At 36.7% G+C, this 26385-nt stretch overlaps 1 protein-coding gene across 1 annotated transcript in view; it reads right to left on the reverse strand.

Moving 5' to 3' along the window:
* Positions 1 to 26385, reverse strand: part of HOMER1 (homer scaffold protein 1) — a 130411-nt gene that overhangs the window by 73248 nt on the left and 30778 nt on the right. Inside the window, exons 2-4 of the mRNA XM_007471969.1 lie at positions 11434 to 11590; positions 6882 to 7013; positions 2970 to 3062 (exon numbers count right to left, since the gene is read on the reverse strand). Of these exons, the coding sequence (XP_007472031.1) occupies positions 2970 to 3062; positions 6882 to 7013; positions 11434 to 11590 (382 nt within the window). The remainder of the gene's footprint in view (positions 1 to 2969; positions 3063 to 6881; positions 7014 to 11433; positions 11591 to 26385) is intronic.

Raw genomic sequence — 26385 nt, forward strand, 5'->3', positions numbered from 1 at the left:
ATGGTTGTTAGTATTTGCCTTATGTATTGAGGTGCTCCTATGTTGGGGGCATAAGTATTTACAATTGTTATATCTTCTTCTTGGATCGATCCCTTAATCATTATGTAGTGTCCTTCTTTGTCTCTTCTGATAGTCCTTATTTTAAAGTCTATTTTGTCTGATATGAGAATTGCTACTCCAGCTTTCTTTTGGTTTCCATTTGCATGGAATATCTTTTTCCATCCCCTTACTTTCAGTCTGTATGTGTCTCTAGGTCTGAAGTGGGTCTCTTGTAGACAGCATATATATGGGTCTTGTTTTTGTATCCATTCAGCCAATCTGTGTCTTTTGGTGGGAGCATTTAGTCCATTTACATTTAAGGTAATTATCGATATGTATGTTCCTATTCCCATTTTCTAAATTGTTTTGGGTTCGTTATTATAGGACTTTTCCTTCTCTTGTGTTTTTGTCTAGAGCAGTTCCTTTAGCATTTGTTGTAAAGCTGGTTTGGTGGTGCTGAACTCTCTCAGCTTTTGCTTGTCTGTAAAGGTTTTAATTTCTCCATCAAATCTGAATGAGATCCTTGCTGGGTAGAGTAATCTTGGTTGCAGGTTTTTCTCCTTCATCACTTTCAGTATGTCCTGCCACTCCCTTCTGGCTTGTAGAGTTTCTGCTGAGAGATCAGCTGTTAACCTTATGGGGATTCCCTTGTGTGTTATTTGTTGTTTTTCCCTTGCTGCTTTTAATATGCTTTCTTTGTATTTAGTTTTTGACAGTTTGATTAATATGTGTCTTGGCGTATTTCTCCTTGAATTTATCCTGTATGGGACTCTCTGTGCTTCCTGGACTTGATTAACGATTTCCTTTCCCATATTAGGGAAGTTTTCAACTATAATCTCTTCAAATATTTTCTCAGTCCCTTTCTTTTTCTCTTCTTCTTCTGGAACCCCTATAATTCGAATGTTGGTGCGTTTAATGTTGTCCCAGAGGTCTCTGAGACTGTCCTCAGTTCTTTTCATTCTTTTTTCTTTATTCTGCTCTGCAGTAGTTATTTCCACTATTTTATCTTCCAGGTCACTTATCCGTTCTTCTGCCTCATTTATTCTGCTATTGATCCCATCTAGAGTATTTTTCATTTCATTTATTGTGTTGTTCATCATTGTCTGTTTCATCTTTATTTCTTCTAGGTCCTTGTTAACTGCTTCTTGCATTTTGTCCATTCTATTTCCAAGATTTTGGATCATCTTTACTATCATTATTCTGAACTCTTTTTCAGGTAGACTGCCTATTTCCTCTTCATTTGTTAGGTCTGGTGGGTTTTTATCTTGCTCCTTCATCTGCTGTGTGTTTTTCTGTCTTCTCATTTTGCTTATCTTACTGTGATTGGGTTCACCTTTTTGCAGGCTGCAAGTTCGTAGCTCCCGTTGTTTTTGATGTCTGTCTCCAGTGGCTAAGGTTGGTTCAGTGGGTTGTGTAGGCTTCCTGGTGGAGGGGACTAGTGGCTGTGTTGTGGTGTATGAGGCTAGATCTTGTCTCTCTAGTGGGCAGGTCCACGTCTGGTGGTGTGTTTTGGGGTGTCTGTGGACTTATTATGATTTTAGGCAGCCTCTCTGCTAGTGGGTGGGGTTGTGTTCCTGTTTTGCTATATGGTTGGCATAGGTTGTCCAGCACTGTAGCTTGCTGGTCGTTGAGTGAAGCTGGGTGCTGGTGTTGAGATGGAGATCTCTGGGAGATTTTCGCCGTTTGATATTATGTGGGGCTGGGAGGTCTCTTCTTGACGAGTGTTCTGAAGTTGGCTCTTCCACCTCAGAGGCAGAGTCCTGACTCCTGGCTGGAGCAGCAAGAGCCTTTCATCCACTTGGCTGTAGAATAGTTTCATATCAGGTGATTCATTTAGAAATATCTTCCTCTCCAAGAATGAAATTTCCACCACTGCATCCTAGTGCTTGGATCAGTGGATTGAAGGATAGGTCCTGCTTCCAAGATTTGAGGGTCACTTCAAACCGAAAGGGCTGACCCTGCAGATAGCATCCTTCCAAGTCACCTGGGGAATCTCTACGTTCAGGGATACTTTTTTAAAACCTACAACCTTTGGGTCTCAGTGCTGAGATGTAAAATGTCCCAACTGTCAGATTGAAACACACCTTAAAATCAGGTAGAACAAACTATATTGTTTATATATTTTTATTTTCTGTATATTGTGATGTTTTGACATCTTAAAAAACCTTTCTGGCTAGCCAATTCTTAGAGATAGCAGGGGGCTAAGGTGGGAGCATGGCTTTGATATGCAAAATAACCACTCCAGGCCATACCTCCTCTATCTGGCCCCTCCATCCCAGGAGACAATATTCCTCTGCCTTAATCACCTAAGGAGCCAGATACCAGGCAACTAGGAACTAATTCTATAGTTTACGGCCCACTGAAATCATTCAGGCTAGCCAGTCCTAAACTGTTCACCCTGCCCTGCCATTCCCAACAGAAACCCCAATACAGGTTCTAGCCTTGGTGTTCCCCTGCACTTTTGCTTTCTGCCCTCTGACCACTCTGAGGCATCCCTGGTGCCCCCGCAGAGGTGTGTCATGCCTCCTGTTTCTAGGACCTGTGAGGACAATAAACTTCTGTTTTCCCAAGCCTCTGCTATGTCTTCTCTTGCGGGGCTGCACCCGACTGACCATCACAGAACACAGAATACAAACAATAGGGCAATCTATGTTTTTTATATACAATGGTTTTTAAGTTGTATGCACATTAAAAAACTGAGTTTTAATTACTAAACAGATTTTTCCCCCTGAGATTCTTGTACACATTGGTATATAGGGAAAAAACCCTTTCTCCACTAGTATGGATTAACTGAAGGGTGCATTTCTATGTCTACTTTGGAATCCAATCACCTTAATTTTGCCATTATTTTCCTAAATTTATCTCTGGCATAAAGGATACCATCTAAAATGAACAAGGTTTATAAGTAAGAATAGAAATTAGATACCCACCTGTGAAGGTGTACTGGTAAGTTCCATCTTTTCTTGTGATTTCTCCTTGGCTAGTCGAGCAGCTTCTTTAAATTCCTGAAACTTTTCTGCAAACTGAATGTAGAAAGACTATATACATTAATCAAATAAAAATACGTCTTAATTGCCCACTTTTATCTTAGTTTTCTTCCATTTTATGGAATAACTGACTCTTACACGGCAACTTAGCTCTCAAATCAATTACAGGCATAATATGAAAATGACAGGAAAATAAACCTAATATCAAACATCTGCGCACTATAAGTACTCTGACAGATCTCATTAAAAAAAATCATGATAGGGCTTCCCTGGTTGCGCAGTGGTTGAGAGTCCGCCTGCCGATACAGGGGACGTGGGTTCGTGCCCCGGTCCGGGAAGATCCCACATTACCGCGGAGTGGCTGGGCCCGTGAGCCGTGGCCGCTGAGCCTGTGCGTCCGGAGCCTGTGCTCCGCAACGGGAGAGGTCACAACAGTGAGAGGCCCGCGTACCGCAAAAAAATGAAAAAATAAAATAAAATAAAAAATCATGATAAAACTAAGTTAGAATTTGGTTTCAGCTAGCTTAGTTTTGTCTCTCCTTGGTTGTTCGGATATACTTTACCAAGACCAAGGTGTGGGGTACAGGTTGGGAGTGGAATCAGTAAAGATGGGCGTGCTATGTTTGTTTCTCATGGAGAAAACTAAATCGCTTAAGTGTCCACTCGTAATCATATCTGTATTTGGAGCATGCTTTTAACTTTTACTAGAATATAAACTCTTGTATTATGTAAGGCATTTTATTTGCAGCAGTACAAACAGCAACGTTTACTACTGTCACTAACTGACATTACTAAAACTTCATTTCCAAAGATTCCTAAACAGCTAATGCACAGCAGCAGAAAGGAAAAGCAGGACCCCACAAAGGTCTTTAAGCTTGGTAACAATTAAAAAAAATTACTTTATATGAAATGCTACTCTTTGGAACGCATGGTAATCAAATAAATGTCATGGCCACAAACAGTATCTATTTATGAACTGGAAGTGGAAACTAGTCTGCCACTGTTCTCAGAGAGAATAAGGCAAGGCTACAAAATAACCAAATTAAAAAAATCTAAAATCTTTGTGCAACTCAAAACATCTGTTATAGCTAGCAATAAAAATATGAAATTATAGGTCCCTCTTCGAACCCCATAAGCCAACCCTGATTTCATTGCCATCTTGGGAAGGAAAGCTTTGTAAGGAAAGGCTCATGATACTCTGACCTGCCAATAGGGAGACGGAGGACGGTCAAAATTAAAGTTGTCATTATTACAACTTTCCTTCTTAAACACTGTTACCTTCACCTACAACTTGTAGATCAGGAAACTGAATCTGTATTATTATACTTATCTAATTAAAGAGAATATCTCATTGCTGTAAAAAAAAAAAAAGTCTGAATATAGAGCTAAAAAGGTCTCATTCACATTGTTGGAATTGAAATAAAAGCAAAACCATAATTAATTTCTCTTTATGTAATTTGAAATAATACACACAGTTTTTCTTACACTAATTTGGCATTCCAAAGTAGTAAGTGTTTAAAATTCTTCTCAACTTCATAAAGACCCATGCTGTTGCTAATTTTTATAGGTTTAGGTTTCCATGATAACAAAATACAACTTGGTAAGCACTCTAACAATCCAAGCATAGTTGAAATTTTCCTCATACATCAACCTTAGGAGACCAGAAATTTCTTTCAATGCTGCTGCTCTCTCATATTTTGAGAGTACCTTGCCTAGAATTGCCTTCAGAGCCTTCTCCAAACTCTTACAACGTTTCATTTCATGTATGATTTTAGTGACAAAACGAGCCAGAATATTTACAGGCTTGCTTCACTTATGTAAAAGATTATGTACTCCTTTGGGTCCCTTACAGTTTACAAAGCACCGACATTAATCTTCAAGGTAGCTTAGAAAACGAGTCATGATTTTGTGATCTTTGGACCAAAACATTCTGAAGAGACTGATCATAAGCTCTTAGAGCCAAGTCCAGTGAATAAACAAACTATAGAGTTGGCTCCAGGAGCTACTGAGTTGTTTCCTAATGGTTAATCCACCCTCACAATACAATACTAGAATTCGTTACCAGTTTGGTCAAAAGCATATGCTAACTTTAAAGAGGAAAAATAAAATTCTTTAACTATAAAAGCTATTCTTAGAAAAAAGATCAGATAAGAGGAGACAATATGAGTGACAGAATTTAATAAACTATTTCTTTGCCACATTAGCTATCTGCCCAGTAACTTGAAAGATGTAGTACAAAAACAACAACAACTTAATATAGTCAAAATTACTTAGGCTCAGAAATCATTTCATGCAGGTTTGAGAAATTAATCCACAATTTAGTTCCTTTGTTGTCAAGAAATTCAGCAAGTGTAATATAATTATAGTTTTAATGTTTTTGCTATAGGCTTTAATAGACAATTGCAAAAGAAAATTTCCAAAAAGGTTTGAGTAACGGCAAAAATATTAGACTAAATGTGTAATTTCCTAAGGGGATTGTTTATGGAGGGACAATGCTTATCTCGATGCCTGTGTCCCTGCTATGTTGAAATACTTTAAGTCTAAAACTTATAACTTTACCACACTCAAGAAATATATTTAGAGGATATAATGGGTGTAAGAGAAATGAAATCAGTTAACACTTGTTTGTTTTAATCACCTTACAGAGAATGACTTATAATCATCAAGACAAAAGTTAAAATAGTTGTAAAATTGAGCTTTTAACTCTAATTTATATCAAAAAGATAACAAAAGCACTTGAAAACAACAGTGTTAAGGAAAGTTTACAACTAAAACAAAAGGAAAGGAAGATTATTTTAACTACTGAGCTATCTAATTATAACTTCAAGTCAATAAATATTCACAAAAGTGTAAGATTTTTTAAAAGAAATAATTTTTAAGAATCTCAATGATTTCTATAACGAACAGCTTAGGTTTCACTTAAGTATTAACAGTGTATATCTAACAAGAGCCTGATTACCCTGCACTTGAGCTATTTCAACTCTCAAGCCATCAGATCCTATGTATACCAAATCATACATAAAATATGGTTCAAATGTAGGGTTATTCTTTTAACTGAATGCTTCAAACAGAGGAGTTTTAAGCATAACTCTTTGTGTCTGGTGAGCATCAAATGTGAAGGGTAAAAGTGAGTAATCCTCATCTCCTTGATCATCTTGTTATCCTGAGACTGTTTCTTTTTCCTTATAAACTCTTTCTTTGTGACATCCACAAGAACTCAAGATGCTGCTGGTATGAACACTGCATGGCTTTTGTTTATATGCAGGAAAACTGTTTTATTTCCAGTATTCAGCCTGGTGATGCTCTGTATTTTATCAGCCATTCTAGCAACAGTAATTTACTTGGTCAGTTCCGAGAACTCCTCACGGTGTCTCTTAGATCTTACTCTGTGTTGCATCAGAGAGCTCAGAGTAATTCTCACCCAGACAAAGCACCACTTTCCTAAACAGTAACTTATATGTGCCTGCTATTATGTCTGAAATATCACTATCAGCTTGAGTTTTCACAATTCAGAAGCGTTTGGTGTCTACCTATCTTACAGAACATCAACCAAGGGTGCTAACTCCCGAGCAAAGTCCATTCTGAAGTGATAATTCCCACATTTTATTTCCTATCAAACCTAGTTAACCACAAAAACCCTCCTCAATCAATGGTGACTGTTTTTAATGTATACAACGTTTCCAACTGACAGTGGGATCCACTGATCTCTCACTTCTTGCTCTGCTGTCACTACAGTTGTTCTGAAAATACCAAAGAAATTTCTCCTACATTTTATACTCTCCATTTTCTATTATATATTTAAGACGTCTGATTTGAAGATGTAGATTCCCACTCAGATCTTATGATTTAACTTACTTTCGAAAGATGATGCTCAGAGGAGAACCCCAGTCCATAAACAGTGTTTGCCCTGCTATCAGCCCACTGGCCAAACTTCTGAGATGTTTTAGTAAATGTCATGTTTGGGGTGATGGTGCTGTTAATTATTGCCTGAAAAATAAAACAAGTATGAGTAACCAGCCAAAAATTCGCAAATAGGCATTTAAGCACAGGACTATTCAGATACATTAAAAACTCAGGACTCCTATTGAGCCACAATGTTAAATATATAAAGAGAGTTAGAGAAACAGTTTTTAACATTATAAGTGACTGTGGCAATATGGTAATAATAAAACTATAAGTATAATGGCACTCTACTATAAATTTCAATACTTTACAAGCAAAATAAGTTTTCCTGTGATGCAAAAACTTTTAAAGAGTTTTTAATGTGGTCAGTGTCTTCTCTTTGAACATTTAGGATCAATATCTATGAATTTTGGATGATATTCACCAGAAGCAAGTAGGTTTTAATAGTTGTTTATTTAAAAAGTAAGGACCCCTCTCCAAAGAATCTTTCAAAAATTAAGGCAGCAATAGAACAAATTTTCTATTTGATCACTATTTTCTAAAATCCATCAACAAGAATTTTCTTAAGGCCAACTTACCTGAAATATACTGTGATACAGAAAAGACTTTCAATCCTTTAGTAAGTTTCCCTTTACTCAAGAGAAAAACAAACCCTTAAATATACACTTTGTTTCTTTACATATAAAGTCGTATAAAATCATGGTAATGAGAATCACTATCACTTCTGTTTATAACATAGTTTCTTAGAAAACTAGTTTTTTAGTACTTTATTAAATATTAACTTTGCTGATCACTTTAATAAAGTTCAACTACTCTTTAACACTTTAATTTCAGTTCGTTCATCCCCTCTGCCAGTACTGTTAAGGTTTAGAATCAGTTTTAGTTAAGTAGTCTAATGACTCTGTAACTGAGATTGAGATTACAAAGTGATCCCAGTAATAATAAAAATAGATACATTATCAAATCCATAAGCAGTTATTTGGTGAACTATTAAATGTGGAATAAGAATCAAGCATTCCAGAACAAAGCTAAATCTGTACACCACATGAACAACAGTATAAACGTAAATATTTATGAGCTATGCAGGTATTGATGAAGTTATAATGAAGGTAAGACATTTGTCCTACTAAAGTAGACAGTAAGAGAGTGGTGGCTTGCCTTCTCTCACAGACAGTAGACATGTTATCTGTTGTTACATGAGAGCCCTTATTCTCTATAAGCATTTTCACCTCCGACAAAATTTATACACTAATATACTGCCTTACCCTTTGGTTCAAAAGCTGTTTTTTCCTGGCATGTCATTTTAGATCCTGTAAAATGTAGCTAACAACTGCTAACATGCATGAAAGACTGAGTGAGAAAGAATATACTAACGAATGGTAAGGACTCGTTTGGATATGCAACTTTTCGCGTGTGCAAATACCTACTAAATGCCAAGCACAACTCTAGGAACTTGAGATACAACAGTGAGAAGCAACGTAACTGTGGATTACATTCTAGAGCAAGAAGAGTCAGTCATTGAACAAGTAAACAAGTAGCTGACCAATGAAATTTCAGAGAGTGGTAAGTGCTGTGAAGACCACAGACCAGGATGGGATCAAGACTGAGAGGCAGAAAGGCAAGGGCTGGCCAGAACTACTTTAGATTTGGTGGTCCTTGAGTGTTCCCTGAGGAGGGTACATGTACATGTGAGCTGGGATCTGAGTGTTTCCAAGGAGAGATGGGCATCTTACAGGTGACCCTAACAACTCTCACATAGTGAGGCGACCACGGGCTTTATAAGGCACGTACAAGGTGTGACTCATGAGCTGCTGGTCAGTGACCTTCTGGTTTGGCTATTTCAGACTAACTTCTTTCTGTGTTTATGTTTAAGAGTTCCATTTTAATCCCCATTCTGAACCTTTCCTTGCCTCCATATGACTTGTTTTGGGATTCTTTAATCAGTGAATAAAACTTTAAAATAATAGATGATTCTGCACTTAAAATTATTTATTAGAATTCTTAAAATAGAATGCTACTATAAATCCATTTTAAAAAATTTTTAGTTCTTTAAAATAAATATGTCTCTCAATCCCATAGTTCTTGTCTTTTCAAGGAAAAGAAGTAGAAATGCTGTGTCATTACCAACCATATAGTGCCCTGATCCTGGCCCTCGGCCATACTGACATCTCTGCAGCAGGATTAGAAAACCTTCAAGCAAACCTGACATGCACAGAAAAGGCCTTAAGTGAGAACAAATGGATGTTTTCTAATCAGGGGCACCTAAGGTTTTCCCAACTCATCATGTTGTGCAGAAACAGAAGTGAGGGTGGGGAAAAGAAACGCACCCATTTAGCTGCATCAAATAAACCACTACTGCTTACCAAAAAACTACTCCTGCAGGAAACTGCAATAGTTAATAGCATCAGTTCAGAAAAGTAACTAGAAAATGGAAAATGTTATAGAAAATATAACTCCAGTACAGAGAGTAGATTTTATTAAAAGAAACAAAAAAACTTTTTCACAAGGGTTACATAAGAGCCTAATAATTACAAGCTACAAAGTATATTCAAAAATGGAAATGACAGAAGCAATAGTTCATACTGCTTCAGGAGAAAAACACACGAGGATTATTTAATCACAATGGACTTGGGCCTACTTTACTTTTATATATCATTTAACTGCCCTCTCTAATAAAACCACATCTTATCCATGGTTTGGGCCAAGAGAGAAATACAAATTACAGAGAATTGAAGGTTCAAGTCAGGGAAAAGAAATAAATTAACACTCTAGGGTCAGAGATTATAATAATTAATATCTGTTAATTTCACTAAACAGTTACAAAATGTGGCAAAATTGTTCTTCATTAAAAAAAGCTTCAGATAAATTAACTATTGCTATTTCCCAAGTCCTATAAATCCTGAGTAAAAATGAAAAGAGGATCAATTATTCAAATAAATACATGTTAGTCACTTATGTACAGGACAAAGTGCACATAGCCCCTGGGGTCCTATAATCCAGTTAAGGAGATAAGGAATGAGCACATAGAAAAAACAGACTGAAAGTTCAGCATTAAATTAAATTATCTTTTATTCCCCCAAACCACTAGGCAATACATAATTAAAAGCTGGGGGCTTCCCTGGTGGTGCAGTGGTTGAGAATCTGCCTGCTAATGCAGGGGACACGGGTTCGAGCCCTGGTCTGGGAGGATCCCACATGCCGCGGAGCAACTAGGTCCGTGAGCCACAACTACTGAGCCTGCGTGTCTGGAGCCTGTGCTCCGCAACAAGAGAGGCCGCAATAGTGAGAGGCCCGCGCACTGCGATGAAGAGTGGCCCCCGCTTGCCACAACTAGAGAAAGCCCTCGCACGAAGACCCAATGCAGCAAAAATAAATTAATTAATTAATAAACTCCTACCGCCAACATCTTTAAAAAAAAAAAAGCTGATTAATAATAACAATAGCAGTAAGTGTTTGTATAGTGATTACTATACACGCTTTAAGTGCTTTTGCCTAAATTAATTTATTTAATCTTCACAATAATCCCACGGTGTAATGATGTAGTTATTTACATTAGTTCTTTTTTACAGATGAGAAAACTGAGACATGAAGACATTAAGTACCTTGCTCTAGGTCACATGGCTAGTAAGTATTAAAGTAAAAATTCAAACCAGACGGTCCAGCTTCAGAGTTTGTGGTCTTAACTCTACACTGAACTGTGAAAATTTCCTAAGAATTATCTACATGTATTATTCAAAATTCATTGAGGAAAAAATGGAACTTCCCCCCTATTGAAGGGTATACTCCATCAGGCACTGAGGTAACCAAGTGCTTTGCAGATACTAACTCAATCCTTACAACTACTACTGAGGTGAGAACAATGAAACTCAGAGAAGTAAACACATAATTTGCCCCAAATCAAAAACTTCATAGATGGTAGAATTGAGAGAGAAACCCAGGCAGTCCATGCTCATAAACATTTTACTATCTGCCTCTCCTAACAAATAAAAACAGGTCTTGTCCATACGCTTCTCTTCTGAATAATGGATGTCAGCTTTATTATTGAATACTGAACTTAATATTGAAAGACTTCCTATGATTTAGGGATTTTGAACTGCCTACTAGACTATAGAAGTATATCTGAAAAGAAGTCTAGTTCCTCACTAGATTACATGCTCCAAGAGTAGAAACTGTGTCCATTCTGTTGAAAAATATATTCCTAGCACCTAACACAGTGCCTGACACAACAGATATGCAACGAATATTTATCAAATAAACTGACTTCAAATTTGTAGAATATTTTGGCATGTAACTCAATATATATATAAGGTGGTTAATCCATGTAATTTAGGGGATGAAAAAGTTGCTACCCTAAAAATGATCAATTTTGTTTTTTAAAAGGTAAGTTTTTAAAGCTCAAAAGAAAATATTTTATTTTAATGAAGATAAAAATCTTCTGAATAAAACTGAAGTGTATACTATATAAAGCAAAACAGCAAGGTTATTTAATGTAAATGTAACTTACCTTTGAGCCATCTAAACTGATTATCCTATACACGTTTCTTGTGCTGTCATAGAAATAAGACACAGTAACTGCGTGCTTGCTGGTGGGTACCCAGTTCTTCTTTGTGTTTGGGTCGATCTGGAAGACATGAGCTCGAGTGCTGAAGATGGGTTGTTCCCTGTAGGGGAGAAAACAAAATGACAGGATGAAAGCAGCCACTTTTATTCCACTGGACAATAGAACATGAAAACTGTATGATTCCACTTACCCAAAAATTCCCACATCCTTGAAAATAAGAGAAACTTTCTTTTAAATTTGAATACTCAGTATTATAACCTTCTTTAAAACAATTACAGTCAATCCTTATTATTTGAAGATTCTGTATCTGTGATTTTGCCTACTCAGTAAAATGCATTTGTAACCCCAAAATCCATACTTGAGGTACTTCCTTGGTCTCTTCCAGTGACCTGACATGTACCTTTCCACCTGAGGTTGATCAAGGTAGCACTCTGCCCTCTTGCTTCAGCTCTCATACTATAAACAAGTGTTCTTTTTGCAATCTGTTTAGCACCATGAAGTCTGCATTTTTGTGCTTTTTGTTGGTGCTTTCACTGTTTCAAATGGCCCCCAAGCACAGTGCTGAGTGCTGTCTGTTCCTAGATGTAAGCAGACTGTGATGTGCCTCATGGAGAAAAAATGTTACATAAGTTTTGTTCAGGCATGAGTTACAGTGCTTCTGGCCTTGAGTTCAATGGTAATGAATCAACAATATATATTAAATGGGGTGTCTTTAGATAGAAACATACATCAAACAAGGTTATTATTGATTGGCTGATGAAAATGTTGTGACCAGAGGCTCACAGGAATCTAACACTGTTTCCCTCCAGACAATGGTTCAACACTCATTAATTCAGTGTTTGTGGTGCCTTTATAGAACAAAACCACTGCAAATAATTAGAATTGACGATATGCTGTTTAAATACAAGTATCTTATGTGTGACTCTCACTAAGTTAAAGTTTTTACCCATTTAAAAACTACATTATTCTGGTAACAGGTAAAGAATTTACTGGGAAAGTTTACTTTTAATATAATCTCTACTATACTGAAAAATATAAGGAAAACAAAGTAGCCCATCATCACAGTATCTTTTACTTAGATCAAGTAAGGCCTTAAAGATAAATAGAGGTTTTAAAAATTATAATTTCACGAACCAAAACGTATCAAAAATATATATTCAAAATATGATCATTACAGATTTTGTTTACAGTCTGAAAAAACAAGCATGAGATGATCTGTATGTGATAGAAGCATTATAAGGCAAAATTTTCCAAGTTCTCAGTAAGAATTCTCTTGTAAAGAGCATTTACCAAAAATTTTTTTGGAGTCCAAATGTTTCTTTCATTTACATAACAGTTTTCTTTCCTAAAGCAGCTTAAGGTCCTAAAGAGACTTTTAACTAGTATTATATATGTAATGTTAAAATTAAGTAAGTTTAAATTTTTTAATTTTAAAAATGTTTTCCAATTTTAAATTTAAAGAAGGGAAAAGAGAGTATGGAAAACAGTGAAATTAGAAAACAGGCAAGGCAAATTTTGGTCTTTGGCAAAGTTTTTCTTCAGATTAATAATAATGGGCTGGGTGTCACATATGTCTCTATGATTTACTTTAGCCCTTAGAGAGCTATTAGGAAAGGGAGGTACCTTCCCTGTATGTAACTGGGCTCTTCCCAGTTTCATTTCTGGAAACCACCATAACAACTGTTCTTATTAAAGAATCACTTTTGAAAGGAAGTGAGCGATACATTTTATGCCCCTCCCTAAAAAATGAAGCAGAAAGTCATCACTTCTGGCGTTAACTGCTATTATACATGGGTTCATTCAGCAAATAATTATTAATAATCTGGCAAGGCGCTATGCCAGGATGCAGAATTCTTCCAAATTAGGAGTAGGCCCTATTCATTCCCTTTCCCCATCCTCAATCCTTGACTTTCACAGTAAGGCTGGTGCTACATTTGGGTTATCGTCCAAAAGCCCTGCAACCTCCGCTTTTCTTTTTTTTCACCTTTTAATTAAAGTTCAGTGATTGCAGCTAGTTCCAATTCACAGGGAAATTCATTCACACAAAATTCTATTTTTTAAGACACATAAGGAAGGGAAGTGGGCCATTCTTGGCTCTATTGACTTGATAATATTTTTTTCATTTGAAAGGGAATAAATTTCTAGATAGCGTAGGCTGATAATTATAAGAATGTGCTCTAATAAATGTATTTTCCAAAAAAGTAAGATTGTTAAGACAATGATATTGCTTTTGCAAGCCTTATATGACCAATCATCAAATCCTTATTCAATGGAAATGTGATGTTTTGAGTCCAATAAATACTTTCCACACCATATTAATTCACACAGTGTAATTAATCTGCACAATTATTCCACACAATTTAATTCCATTCTGAATAAAAACCTTTAGGGTAAACTAGCTATTTTACAAGCAAATGACGTCTGACATCAACTAAATACGCTGTTTTCTTCAATTCTTTTCTGAATAGCTGATTTCTTAAAGAAAGTTATAGTTAATTCAAAGAAAAAAAAAGTTGTAGTTCAAGATCTCTGTGGTTAAAGGCCTAGCCATCAACATCTGGATGATAAAGACTAGGGAAATAATTTTACAGGTGATACCCAGGGAAGAGAATTCCTAGAAGTAACGAGGATGTTACTACATCTGTCAGGGCATACAAGCAGATGATTCACTCTTTTATGGAATATCTACTACATGGTAAAAACAGAGAGAGATGGTCTTTGCCCTTGAAAAGTTCAGTCTGGTGAGGGAAGACAGATATGTTAAACAAATAAAATGCCCTTCACCATGATAGAGTCTCTGAAAATAAGTGGGTAAAGGCTACTGTGGAGAAACTGATGCCTAAGGAGAGTCTGAAACCATGGTACAGTGGTTAGAGGGCATAGTACTTAGGCATGTGTAGCAAGAACCTCAGTGAGTATGCGTGCCTTTGAAGAATGAGGCTAGAGATAGAGAAGCCAGTTCATGAGGGTACCCACTGGAAACTACTGAGAGATGTAAATAGGAACAGCTTTGCATTTTAGAAAGATACATTTAGTAGCACTGAAAAGGGTGGGTTGAAGGGAAACAACATTGGACACAGGGACACTAGTCAGAACCTTACAAAGGATACCAAGTATTAAAAAAATAAAAAGAATAGGAGGTTAGGGAGTGGAATGAAGACATGAGGAGGGGTTAAAGGTAAATTTAGAAAGTAGAATCAATAAGATAAACTAACAGTTTGGATGTAGGGCAGTGGTTTATCAAACAGGGGCGAGTTGTCCCCAAGGGGACATTTTACAATGTCTGGAGACATTTTTGGTGGGCACAACGGAGGGAGATTGCTACTGGCTTCTAGTGGGAAGAAGCCAGGGGTGTTGCTGAACATCTACAATGCACAGGACAGCCTCCTACAGCAAAAAACTATCCAGCCAAAAATGTCAACAGTGTCAAGGTTAAGAAATCATGATGTAGGAGATGAAGGAGGAATCTGAGTCTCCTGGACTTCTGGTCTGGGTGACTGAAAAGAAGACAGTGCCACTAGGCAGTATGGTAAACAGAAAATAAAGTTTGGAACAGGGGGGATGGTGAGGGAAAGGATGAGCTCAGTTTTGACCAAGTTCTGATGCCTACAGGGTTTGCATGTAAAACTGTCAGGAAGGGAACTTAAAATGGTAGTTTGGAGCTCAGTAGAGAAAACCAGTCTGGAGTGAAAAGTTTGCGGAATCATCAAGAGAGCTTATCACTAGTCTGTTTAAAGGTACATTTCAACACTAAGCATGAGGAAAAATTTCATTTTAGAGAAAAGCTGTAGAAGCAGCAGTAGAGAAGCTATACCCGAAATCTTAAAGCACTTATCTCTTAAAGGATCTGAAAAGCATCTGACACTGATTATCCCAAGTGTTCAAGTGCTAATACTTTTCCAAATAAACTGGATGGCACTCATAAATAAAGGTTAGACACACTACTTCCTTTATAACAATTTACACAAAGCTAATGCATCAAACACCAGCATTTTCCAAAGTATGCTCTATGGAACAGAAGTCCTAGAATTGAGTGTTCCATACTTATATAAGTTCTGCAAACACCTACGTGTTCCACTCTGAAACATTTATAATGCACATTAATATATTAAAGGTTCTGAGAAGTCCTGCAGTAAAGAAACCCATTTAACCCTGAATAACCTAGCATGCAGCAAAGTGATATGATCCTAGAATTCTTCTTCACGTAACACAGTAACATCCCATAGGACTTACATTTATAACCACAATATGAGAATCAAAAGATAAATTTTGAGGTAAACACATCTCACTGAAAGCCAATCTGTATATTCTACCATCTTTATTGACATTACTGTTACTAGAATATATATATATATATATATATATATGGCATAATACAAAATTGAGGCATTAGTCATGACTACAGTATTATTTCTTAAACAGATATAATGACACAAAGTAATTCTCCTAAGAAATTAAACATTAATCTAAAAATCAATTTTGAAAGCAAATAGATTTTTGCATGAAATGCTTTAAACTAGCTTAGAGAAACAAAACTAAACACAGAACACACAGAGAGAGACACACACACACTTTAATCCTAGAGAATCATCTACTTTGTAATTTCTTACATCAATAGTCAAGACAGAACTTCCCTGGTGGCGCAGTGGTTAAGAATCTGCCTGCCAATGCAGGGAACATGGGTTCAAGCCCTGCTCTGGGAAGATCCCACATGCCATCGAGCAACTAAGCCCATGCGCCACAACACCTGAGCCTGTGCTCTAGAGCCCGTGAGCCACAACCACTGAGCCCATGTGCCACAACTACTGAAGCCCGCCCGCCTAGAGCCTGTGCTCCTCAACAAGAGAAGCCACTGCAATGAGGAGCCCGCATGCCACAATGAAGAGTAGCCCCCGCTCGCTGCAACTAGAGAAAGCCCGCAAGCAGCATCGAAGACCCAATGCAACCAAAAGAAAGAAAGAAAGAAAAAGAAAAAAAAAAAAAGTCAAGGCAATGAGTAGTTCAAATGACCTTACTGTTAGAAGAGGTTACTGAAGTGTTTTCCAGAAGGTTCATAAAATAATTCTAGGAAGATGGTATAAGAAGAATTCTGAAGGTCTTAACCGTGGGCTAAAACTCTGTAAAAGTATTGATACTACATACATAGCAAAGCAGATATGAAGAAAGTTATGGTTTCAAACAATTGCCAGACTTTCCACTTAATTTTCCAAAAGAAAGTAGCCTGGCAGAGGTTAAAGGTATAAGGTAAATGATACCTTCCACTAAGAGTTTGACATTGCTACAGACATTGCTGGCTGACCATCCGCCAACTATTCCTCCTGGCTCCTTCCTAACACACCTCAGATGTTGTTCTCTACCCTCTTCCACATGACTGTGAGCTTCACTAAGATCATTAATGCAATCCCATTCTCCTTGCCAGAAGTCCGTTTAGGAATGGACCTCTGAAGCAGTTCTGGCTAATGAGATAATCAGGGAAAGTTTGCTGGAAGCTCCTGGGTACACTCACAAAAAGATACACACATAAGGGCTTCCCTGGTGGCACGGTGGTTGAGAGTCTGCCTACCAATGCAGGGGACATGGGTTTGTAACCCGGTCTGGGAAGATCCCACATGCCGCGGAGCGGCTGGGCCCCTGAGCCATGGAGCTGAGCCTGTGCGTCCGTCCGCAACGGGAGAGGCCACAACAGTGAGAGGCCCTCATACCACAAAACAAACAAACAAACAAAAACACACACACATAAAAAGGGACGTTCTCTTAAATAACGCTGTGTTTGCAGTGACACTTGGACCTGAAGAGTCTGAAGAGTCGTCTTAGGACCTTGAGGGCAGCTAACCTGAGAACAAAGCCAACATTGTGAACAAGAGCAGATGGAAAAACCAGGAATCTGTTTCCTTGATTATGTCATTGAATCAATGACTCAGCCTCTAGGCTTTTTATGTGATAAAACAAGTTTCCTAGTTGTTCCAAGCAGTTGTCATTTAAAAAATTACACAAATAACAATTGAGGAAAGAGGCTTACATATAATAAATTCTGCAATAACGTGCTCCCCAATAAAATGTGATTGGTGGTCTTCCAGTTCTCCTGGCTAGCTAGCACACACTGGTCATTCATTAACTTTGTAACACAGATCCACATACAATTAGATTTTTAGGGCCCCATTTAATACTGTAGAAGTAATCAATGGAAAAATTTATAAGGCTAACTGATTGAGATGGGTGGAAGAAACATGGAAATCATAAAAGTTCATTATCAACTGACTTTCTGCTATAAGGATTTAATATCCAAGTCTTGTAATCAAGAAACAGCAGTATAACCATGTATTAGAGATATGCAGACAACTACCAAGAGAAATAAAAATGTGAATTTGTAAAAGCAGTTGCCTGGGGGGACGGGGCTAGATGAAGGACAAGATGAGATAGGAAACTAGTACTTGTCTTTACAAACCTTTAAGTACTATTTGACTTTTAAAACTTGTTCTAGTACTAAAAGATTTTCTTAAGTGGCACAGTGTAGGAAGCTACACTTACATCACAGTTAATGCTGAGAAAAGAATGCTTTAGAGGCCACTTTTGAAGACTGTCAAAGAACCATAGAATAAGTGACAATTTTTAATAGCTTGGAACTCAACTAACTTAACAGGACATCATCTGAAAGCATTCTTATTATTCATAAAGAGGAATAAAGGGAAAGTAAGACAGGAGCAGAAATTCCAAATGTGTCCAACTATGGCTCTGGAAGTGTTGAAGGTATGTCCATTTCCTTCCTTCATTAGAAGTAAATACACAGGAAGTAAGACAAAAAACATTCTACTTTTAGCTTGGTCTTTGGAGTTTGAAGTGGGAAGAGAAGCAGGATAATAGGTGTTAAGGCCAAAAGGACATGGGCAAGGATAAGACAAGGAGTGGATGGACACAAATGACCATTTAACCTCAAATGCAATGCCTGAAGAATTTAGTCTCAGTGCCATTATGAGCTGGCACAGCATGTCTTCAGGCAAGCTGGAGCTCAAGCACTGGAATGTCCTCAAAAGAACTGTCCTGTACTAGTTAATAATATAAAGTGTAATTCCACTGGATTATCAGGTAATTGGTTTACTTCCGCTATCCCACCACCCAGCTCTACTCTCCGAGCACAGGCCTGTAAGAAAAATCTTACTGACTAAAACAGCTGTTTTGACGCGGCTCAAAGATTATGACTGCATATTATCAGCTATGTATTTCTATTACCATGTTATGTGTTTAACAGGTGATTACTTATCCGTTTTGAATTTTCTTTAAAACAAACAAATAACACATGCTTCCTCTGAGGCAAGCAAAGCTTATCCGACTAATGGCTACCGCACACATAGTTGTACCACAAGAGCGCCATCTAGTGATGAACCAAAAACATAGCAGGTGTTTGTTTAAACTTCCAAGTTACTATACAGCAAAAACAAAATCGTAAAGGAGATTGCTATAACATAGGTATACAGACTTAAAATGTGACACCAACAACTACAAAACGTCTTTTCTGGAAGAATTCTTAAAAAGTGTATGATCTGAATTCCTTGGTCTTTGAACTGGTTAATTACACATTCAAACGCAAGATTTTTTAAGAAAATCATTGTATCATAACAATTGCGCATCAGAAATATCTTCATGGCATCAGGTATTTGATTTAATTAGCATATCTGAAGAAAATATAACCAAATAAATTAAAAATTTCAATCTGGAGTTTAAGATTACTAAATTATAAAACTACTTCAAACAGTAACAACATTGTTTATACTCCTTATATACAGCCTTCATTTTAAGTTTTCTTTTTTTTTTCTCAGTCTCAGTCCTTTCATCAAGGCACAGCACTAGTTATTAAAAGGGATTACAGTACTTATTTACCTTGGGCACTTTAATCAGTAGCTACATTTAAAAGATCAAAGGAATATGTTCAAATTCATAGGAAAGAGCAAGTAAACCCACTCAATGTATATATTTAAGCAACATCTTCAGTATTCAAAGGACCTGGCTTGCTAGGTCCTTTGAGTATTGACTTCCAAGTGACATCATCTCTGCCCACTCCCCCTTTTAAAACTCTATTTATATTTGCTAAAATACTTGGTGTTTTAAAATATATGAGGAGGTATTCCTGGTAACTCAGTTACATTTAAAATTAGTACTGTACTTTCAATTCCACTAGACTTTAAACATTCTTCTTTTCCCAGTTGATTTCCACTAAATAAAGCTATATTCTGAGAACTCACAGTATACACTAGGGAAATCTAAGGAAAATAGCCTCTTGTTAATGAGAATTTAATTCTTGTTAATATATATGGCACATTCCTAAAAATCCAAAATAAGCAATTTTCTAGTAGACATCCAATTCCTAGAAACTTTTTAAGTGAATTAAATGTTAAAAGATTATTTAAGTTATAATACCAACAATACTTCAAGGAACAATAATACTCTTAGGTACTCTTCCTTTACACTTACTACAAACTAACTAAGTGAATATGCAATCCATATTCTATCCAAACAAACACTCTAAAAAATAAACCTATGATTGAAGAGAAAGATCCAAAGGTATTTTGGCAAAATATTAACATTTGCTACATTTGAATAGTGGTTGCATAGATGTTACATTATTCCCTGTATTACTCTGAATATTTTTAATTGCTCAAAGCAAACAATAAAACTGCACACCATTTCTCTAGAATTCTTATTAACACTGAGAAATCTGACTAAATCAGCCACATTTTATTTTATGCATATGTAGATTTTTTTTTTTAACTGCTGTGCAAAAGTTGGCACTATGATCAGAACTCCACTATTCAATACGGTGACTACTGAGCATCTGAAATGTGGCTAGGGCAATTGAGAAAGTGAATTAGTTTATTGATACTCAAGTAAGTCAGTTACTGAAATACTTCTAAGCATGTATGGAACAACTTGGATATGTGAATCTACTGTTTCAAGTGAAATTTTTATGAAATTTAAATTCAGATCAAGTATTTTTGATAAAAATTTTAGCATCCAAACTGAGAGGTGCTCTAAGTGCAAAATACACAGCTGATAGCATGAAAAAAGAATGTAATATCTGAATCTCTTTACATATGTTAAAAATATGGATATACAGTTGACCCTTGAACATGGATTTGAACTGTGCAGGTCTACTTACACTCGGATTTTTTCAAATAACTATATTAGAAAATTTTTTGCAGATTACACAACAGTTTGAAAAAACTCGCAGACAAACCACATAGCCTAGGAAAATTGAAAAAATAAGAAAAAGTGTATGATCTGAACTGGTCTATCCTCACATAGGTATAAGGTGAGTAATATTTAATATAAAATTAATAATGAGGGCTTCCCTGGTGGTGCAGTGGTTGAGAATCTGCCTGCTAATGCAGGGGACACGGGTTCGAGCCCTGGTCTGGGAGGATCCCACATGCTGCGGAGCAACTAGGCCCGTGAGCTAGAACTACTGAGCCTGCACGTCTGGAGCCTGTGCTTCGCAGCAAGAGAGTCCGTGATAGTGAGAGGCCCGTGCACCACGATGAAGAGTGGCCCCCGCTTGCCACTCGCACAGAAACGAAGACCCAACACAGCGAAACTAAATAAATTAATTAATTAAATAAATTAACTAAATAAATTAATTAATAAACCCCTACCCCAACATCTTCTAAAAAAAATTAATAATGAGTTAGTTTTCTTACTGTTTTTTAACTTTGCTTTCAAAGAATTACATTACCGTACAGTATGCCCCTCTCTCTGCTAACTGGAGAAACTGTGTATCAGCCTATCATCACAGGTAAGCAGTTTAAAAAAAAGTAATGGTGGTCTGGTGGTTAAAACTCCATGCTTCCAATGCAGGGGGTGCAGGTTCGATCCCTGGTGGGGGAATTAAGATCCCGCATGCCACTCGGCGTGGCCAAAAAAAAAAAAAAAAAGGTAACAATGTTTCTAATACTATACTATGAATATGACTGTAATACTGTATGCCATACATATTTTATAATAATTCATTCATTAGTGTATAGGCTAGGCTACTGCGAAGCAATTGTATTGATTATTAACACTGGGCTACCATAAAGCCATCACATTGTTGCCTCTTCGTTATCAATGCATGAATTGTTACACCTGTAAATAAAAATGAATTTCTTTTTCACATTATCTTATCACTTTTGATGTCTAGTGTTAGCAATATATATAACATCTACACTGTTGTGTATCATATAAGACAATATCGATGTAGGTACTGACAGGTGATTCATCTTGCAAACAGATGATATATACTTAATGATATCGATAAATACAATACTGTAAATGTATTTTCACTTCCTTATGATTTTCTTAATGATGTTTTATTTTGTCTAGCTTATTGTATTATAAGAATACACTATATAATACATATAGCATATAAAATATGTGTTAACCAACTATTACTGTTACTGGTAACAGTACTGGTCAATAATAGGATATCAGTAGTTAGGTTTTTGGGGCGTCAGAAGTTATAAGCAGATTTTTGACTCAGTGGGAGGTTGGTCCCCCTAACCCCAGCACTGTTCAAGGGTCAACTGTATTGTCAACATATATTAAAATTTATTTTACCTTTTAGAAACTGTAAATTTAAAATTACCTGTATTACTCATACTGTATTTCAAGTGGAAAATACTGGACAATTTTTGTAGCCACTTCCTTACTGATAGACATATAGGTTGTTCCAATTTCTGCACTATTACAAACAATGACCCTGTATGTTCACTTGCGTACACATGCAAGAGAGATACTAGAAGCTGAATTCCTGGTCACGGGGTATGCACCATAGCATATTTCCGTATTGCTTCTCACAACACATGTACCAGTTTATACTTTAATAGTCTAATATTATTTCCTCCCAACACTTGGTAAGGTCCAAGTAATTTGTGCCAACTTGATGGGCATGAAATGGTATTTCACCATTGTTGAATTTGCACATCCCTGATTACTAGTGAGGCTAAGGAGGTCTTCACATATTTCTGGGCCACTTGAGCCCAAAAGATTTCTACCCTTATTCCTAAGCTTGTTTAAAACCCTATTTTGGCTGCGGAGAATGAAAAGACCAGAATCCAAAGTCATCACTCAAACTATATGCATGGAAACATCTCATATATACAATTCTAACCACATGTTAGAATTTAGGTGAACTTAATTAAGGTGAACACCCACTAACATAGAGAAAGGCAGAGTAGCTTATTTTTCTAAATCTGATGACATTTAATGTTTAAAAATCAATACAGTATAGATATTGCATATATATTCTGCTATTTTTCAAAGGTAAACTACAGTTCTTTGGTATAAAATTTAGTTTTCATATTTTTGTACCAAATTGTTTCTGACATGCCTTAAAATTTTCTCCTTTGTGGAGGGGCGAGTAGGAGAATGGTAAATGTGTATTAGTCAAATTTTTAACTTAGAGTCATCAAAAATTTTTTTTATTAGCATCAAAAAATAATTTTAACAGATAAAACATATTTAATGTTAAACTAGAGGTCAAAAGTAACAACACAATTCTCTTCTCAAATACATTAAACTCCTGGATGCTTTCCAAATAGTAAAACGCCACCAGTCCATTCCTACTCTGTTTCTCTCTGCAATTTTCATTCCAACAGCCCTCAAGCTTGGAAGTGATTCTCACTTTCATCTGATCAAGTTTCCTCTAGTCACAGCTAATAATTAGATTTATCTCTTTTCTGAGTGGTCCTCAAGTAGTTTAGCTACAAGTCCTACCAATGAACAGCATCTGGTATTTTATGCATGGTCGCCACACATTCCCAGTATCTCAGGATTACCTAGCTTTCATACTGTTTTATTTTTCCATTGAAAAAGGCTGTACTAAATACAACTAAATGTGATTTATGTTTTCCATTTTTGTCGGCTTTTCAGGTAACAAAAATTATAGGCAAAACTATCAGATGCTGTGTCCCAATTTGGGGTTTTGCAAATACAATCAATCCCTGTAATTATGTGGTATTTTGCTCAAATGCATTAGATCTATTACACAACTGTGTTAACAATTCAGTCATTATGGTATCACAAAAGCCCAAACACATTTTCTGACTGTGAAGTTATTTAACATTTTTCACTGACCAAAAATTTGATTCAACAGTACAGTAAGCTAGATTTGGTTGTTTGTTTCCTCTTTAGCTTTTCTGAAAATGAATTTAGTAGAGGTAAAGGGAGACTGACTTCTGAGCTACCTGGAAGAGATAATCACTAAAGATAAAAGAGCACCTGACAAGATATAGTACTCCAGAGCTTATGAGAGTGTTTTTCAAACACTGGGTCACAACCCAGAGGGTTGTAATTAATTTAATGGGCATTTTAAGAAATGAATGAGAATGTAAAACATCAGACTGTATCACACTTGGTAAGGGTATATGTATCATTTCATGAAACTTTTGGCTACGTATTTGTATATGCTTGTCACAAAGTAGGATGTCTTTTTTTTTTTTTTTTCTACTGTGGATCAAAAAGTTTAAAAACCTAGAGATAAAAAATGCTTTTATTTAATGTTTATGAAAACTCTGTGAAGCAGGTATACAACACCCATTTCATAGTACAAAAGCATATGTCCTAAGTGACTTATCCAAAGTCACACAGCTAGAAAATGATATAATAAGCATATTTTTTAAAAATGCAAATGGAAATGAAATTCAACCTCACTAGGAATCAAAGAACTGCAAATTAAAACCACGAGTTATCATTTTTTCACCTGTCAAAACAGGAAACCTTTTTTTTTTAATGAAAAAATTCAATGTTAGAGTTTAAGGAAATCTGACACTTTCAGAAACACCTAATGGGGGTATAAATTAGTAAAGGCTTTCCGAAAACACTTTGACAATGCATATCAAAAGCTTTAAATTTCTGTGCATATTCTTCGACATAGCAATTCCATTCTAGGAATTTACCTTAAGGAAATAATATATATATATGCAGAGATTTAGCTATAGGGATGTATCACCACACTGTTTATGATAAGCAAAGATTGTAAATTAAAACATCTAATGACATAAGATCAAATAAACCATGGTAGATCCACATAACGGAATCCTATGTAGCCATTAAAAAACAAAGTTCCAGAATATTCAGTGACATAAGGTGTCCAATATAGTAAGTGAAAACAGTTTATGTAAAACTGTTAACACAGCACAATTCAATTTTTGCTTAAAAATTTACCTACAGTTGAATCCTGAACAACATGAGGGTTAAGGGCACTAATACTCTGAGCAGTCAAAAACCCAAGTACAACTTCACAGTCAGCTCTCTGTATCCTTGGATTCAACCAACCTTAGATCGTGCAGTATCGTGACATGTATCTAGCAAAAAAATCCAAGCATAAGTGGACCCTCGCAGTGCAAACTCGTGTTGTTCAAGGGTCAACTGTGTATTCAGAGAAAAAAATCCATGGAAGATATACTTATATTCTGCCCTTGCCCTGCCTTGCCTTTTCCCAACACAGAAACCAGTGATCCTTCTAAAAACTGAAGCTAGTATTAAAATACTCCAGGAAAAAAAAAAGGGGGCTAGATGTTAGGATAAACCAAGTAAAGCAAAATGAGGTTGCTACTGAAGTGGGTGGGAAAATGGTGGTATAGGAGACTGTATTTTCTACTTTTTTGTATGTCTAAAAAATTTCATAATATAGAGTTTTAAAGTAATAAAACCTAAATCAGGTGGAACATTGCTCAAAACCCTCTAATGGCTTCCCATCTCACTCACAGTAAAAGCCAAAGTCCTTAAAATGGTCCAAAGACCTGCCACCAGTGTTTCTCAACCCTGGCTGCATTACAAACACCTGGCCCCAAGCCCGAGAATCACTGGTCTGGTGGGCAGCCCCGTTTCCAAGGTGATTCTCACGTGGAATCACCTCTCAGGAGGAAAAACCACTACAGGATAGGACCCCTGTTCCCTCTCCAACCTTTCTGTAGCTTACTGTCTTGTTTTAATTTTTATTGGAGTATAGTTGATTTACAATGTTGTGTTAGTTTCAAGTGTAGAGCAAAGTAAATCAGTTATACCTATACATATATTAACTCTTTCTTTTTTTTAGGTTCTTTTCCCATATAGGCCATTACAAAGTATTGAGTTCCCTGTGCTATACAGCAGGTTCTAGTTATTTTATTTTATTTATTTATTTATTTTTTTGCGGTACACGGGCCTCTCACTGTTGTGGCCTCTCCCACTGCGGAGCACAGGCTCCGGATGCAGGCTCAGCAGCCATGGCTCACGGGCCCAGCCGTTCCACGGCATGTGGGATCTTCCTGGACCGGGGCACGAACCCGTGTCCCCTGCAACGGCAGGCGGACTCTCAACCACTGCGCCACCAGGGAAGCCCTAGTTATCTATTTTATACATAGTAGTATGTATATGTCAATCCCAATCTCCCAATTTATCCCTCCTCCCCCTTACCCGCTGGTAACCATAAGTTTGTTTTCTACATCTCTGACTCTACTTCTGTTTTGTACGTAAGTTCGTTCGTACCCTTTTTTTTTTAGATTCCACATATAAGTGATATCATATGATATTTGTCTTTCTCTGTCTGACTTCACTCCATATGACAATCTCTAGGTCCATTCATTTTGCTGCAAATGGCATTATTTTGTTCTTTTTTATGGCTGAGTAATATTCGAAAAGATATATGCACCCCAGTGTTCACTGCAGCACTATTTACAATAGCCAGGACATGGAAGCAACCTAAGTGTCCATCAACAGAGGAATGGATAAAGAAGATGTGGCACATACATACAATGGAATATTACTCAGCCATAAAAAAGGAACAAAATGCCATTTGCTTACTGTTTTTTGCCCAGCCACAATGGCCCTCCCTGTTTCTCAAACAATGCCAAGCACCCCCTACCTCAGGGCCTTTGCCTGAAGCAC

This window comes from Lipotes vexillifer, unplaced genomic scaffold, assembly GCF_000442215.2.
Source record: "Lipotes vexillifer unplaced genomic scaffold, Lipotes_vexillifer_v1.1 scaffold83, whole genome shotgun sequence".
Taxonomy (NCBI): Eukaryota; Metazoa; Chordata; class Mammalia; order Artiodactyla; family Lipotidae; genus Lipotes; species Lipotes vexillifer.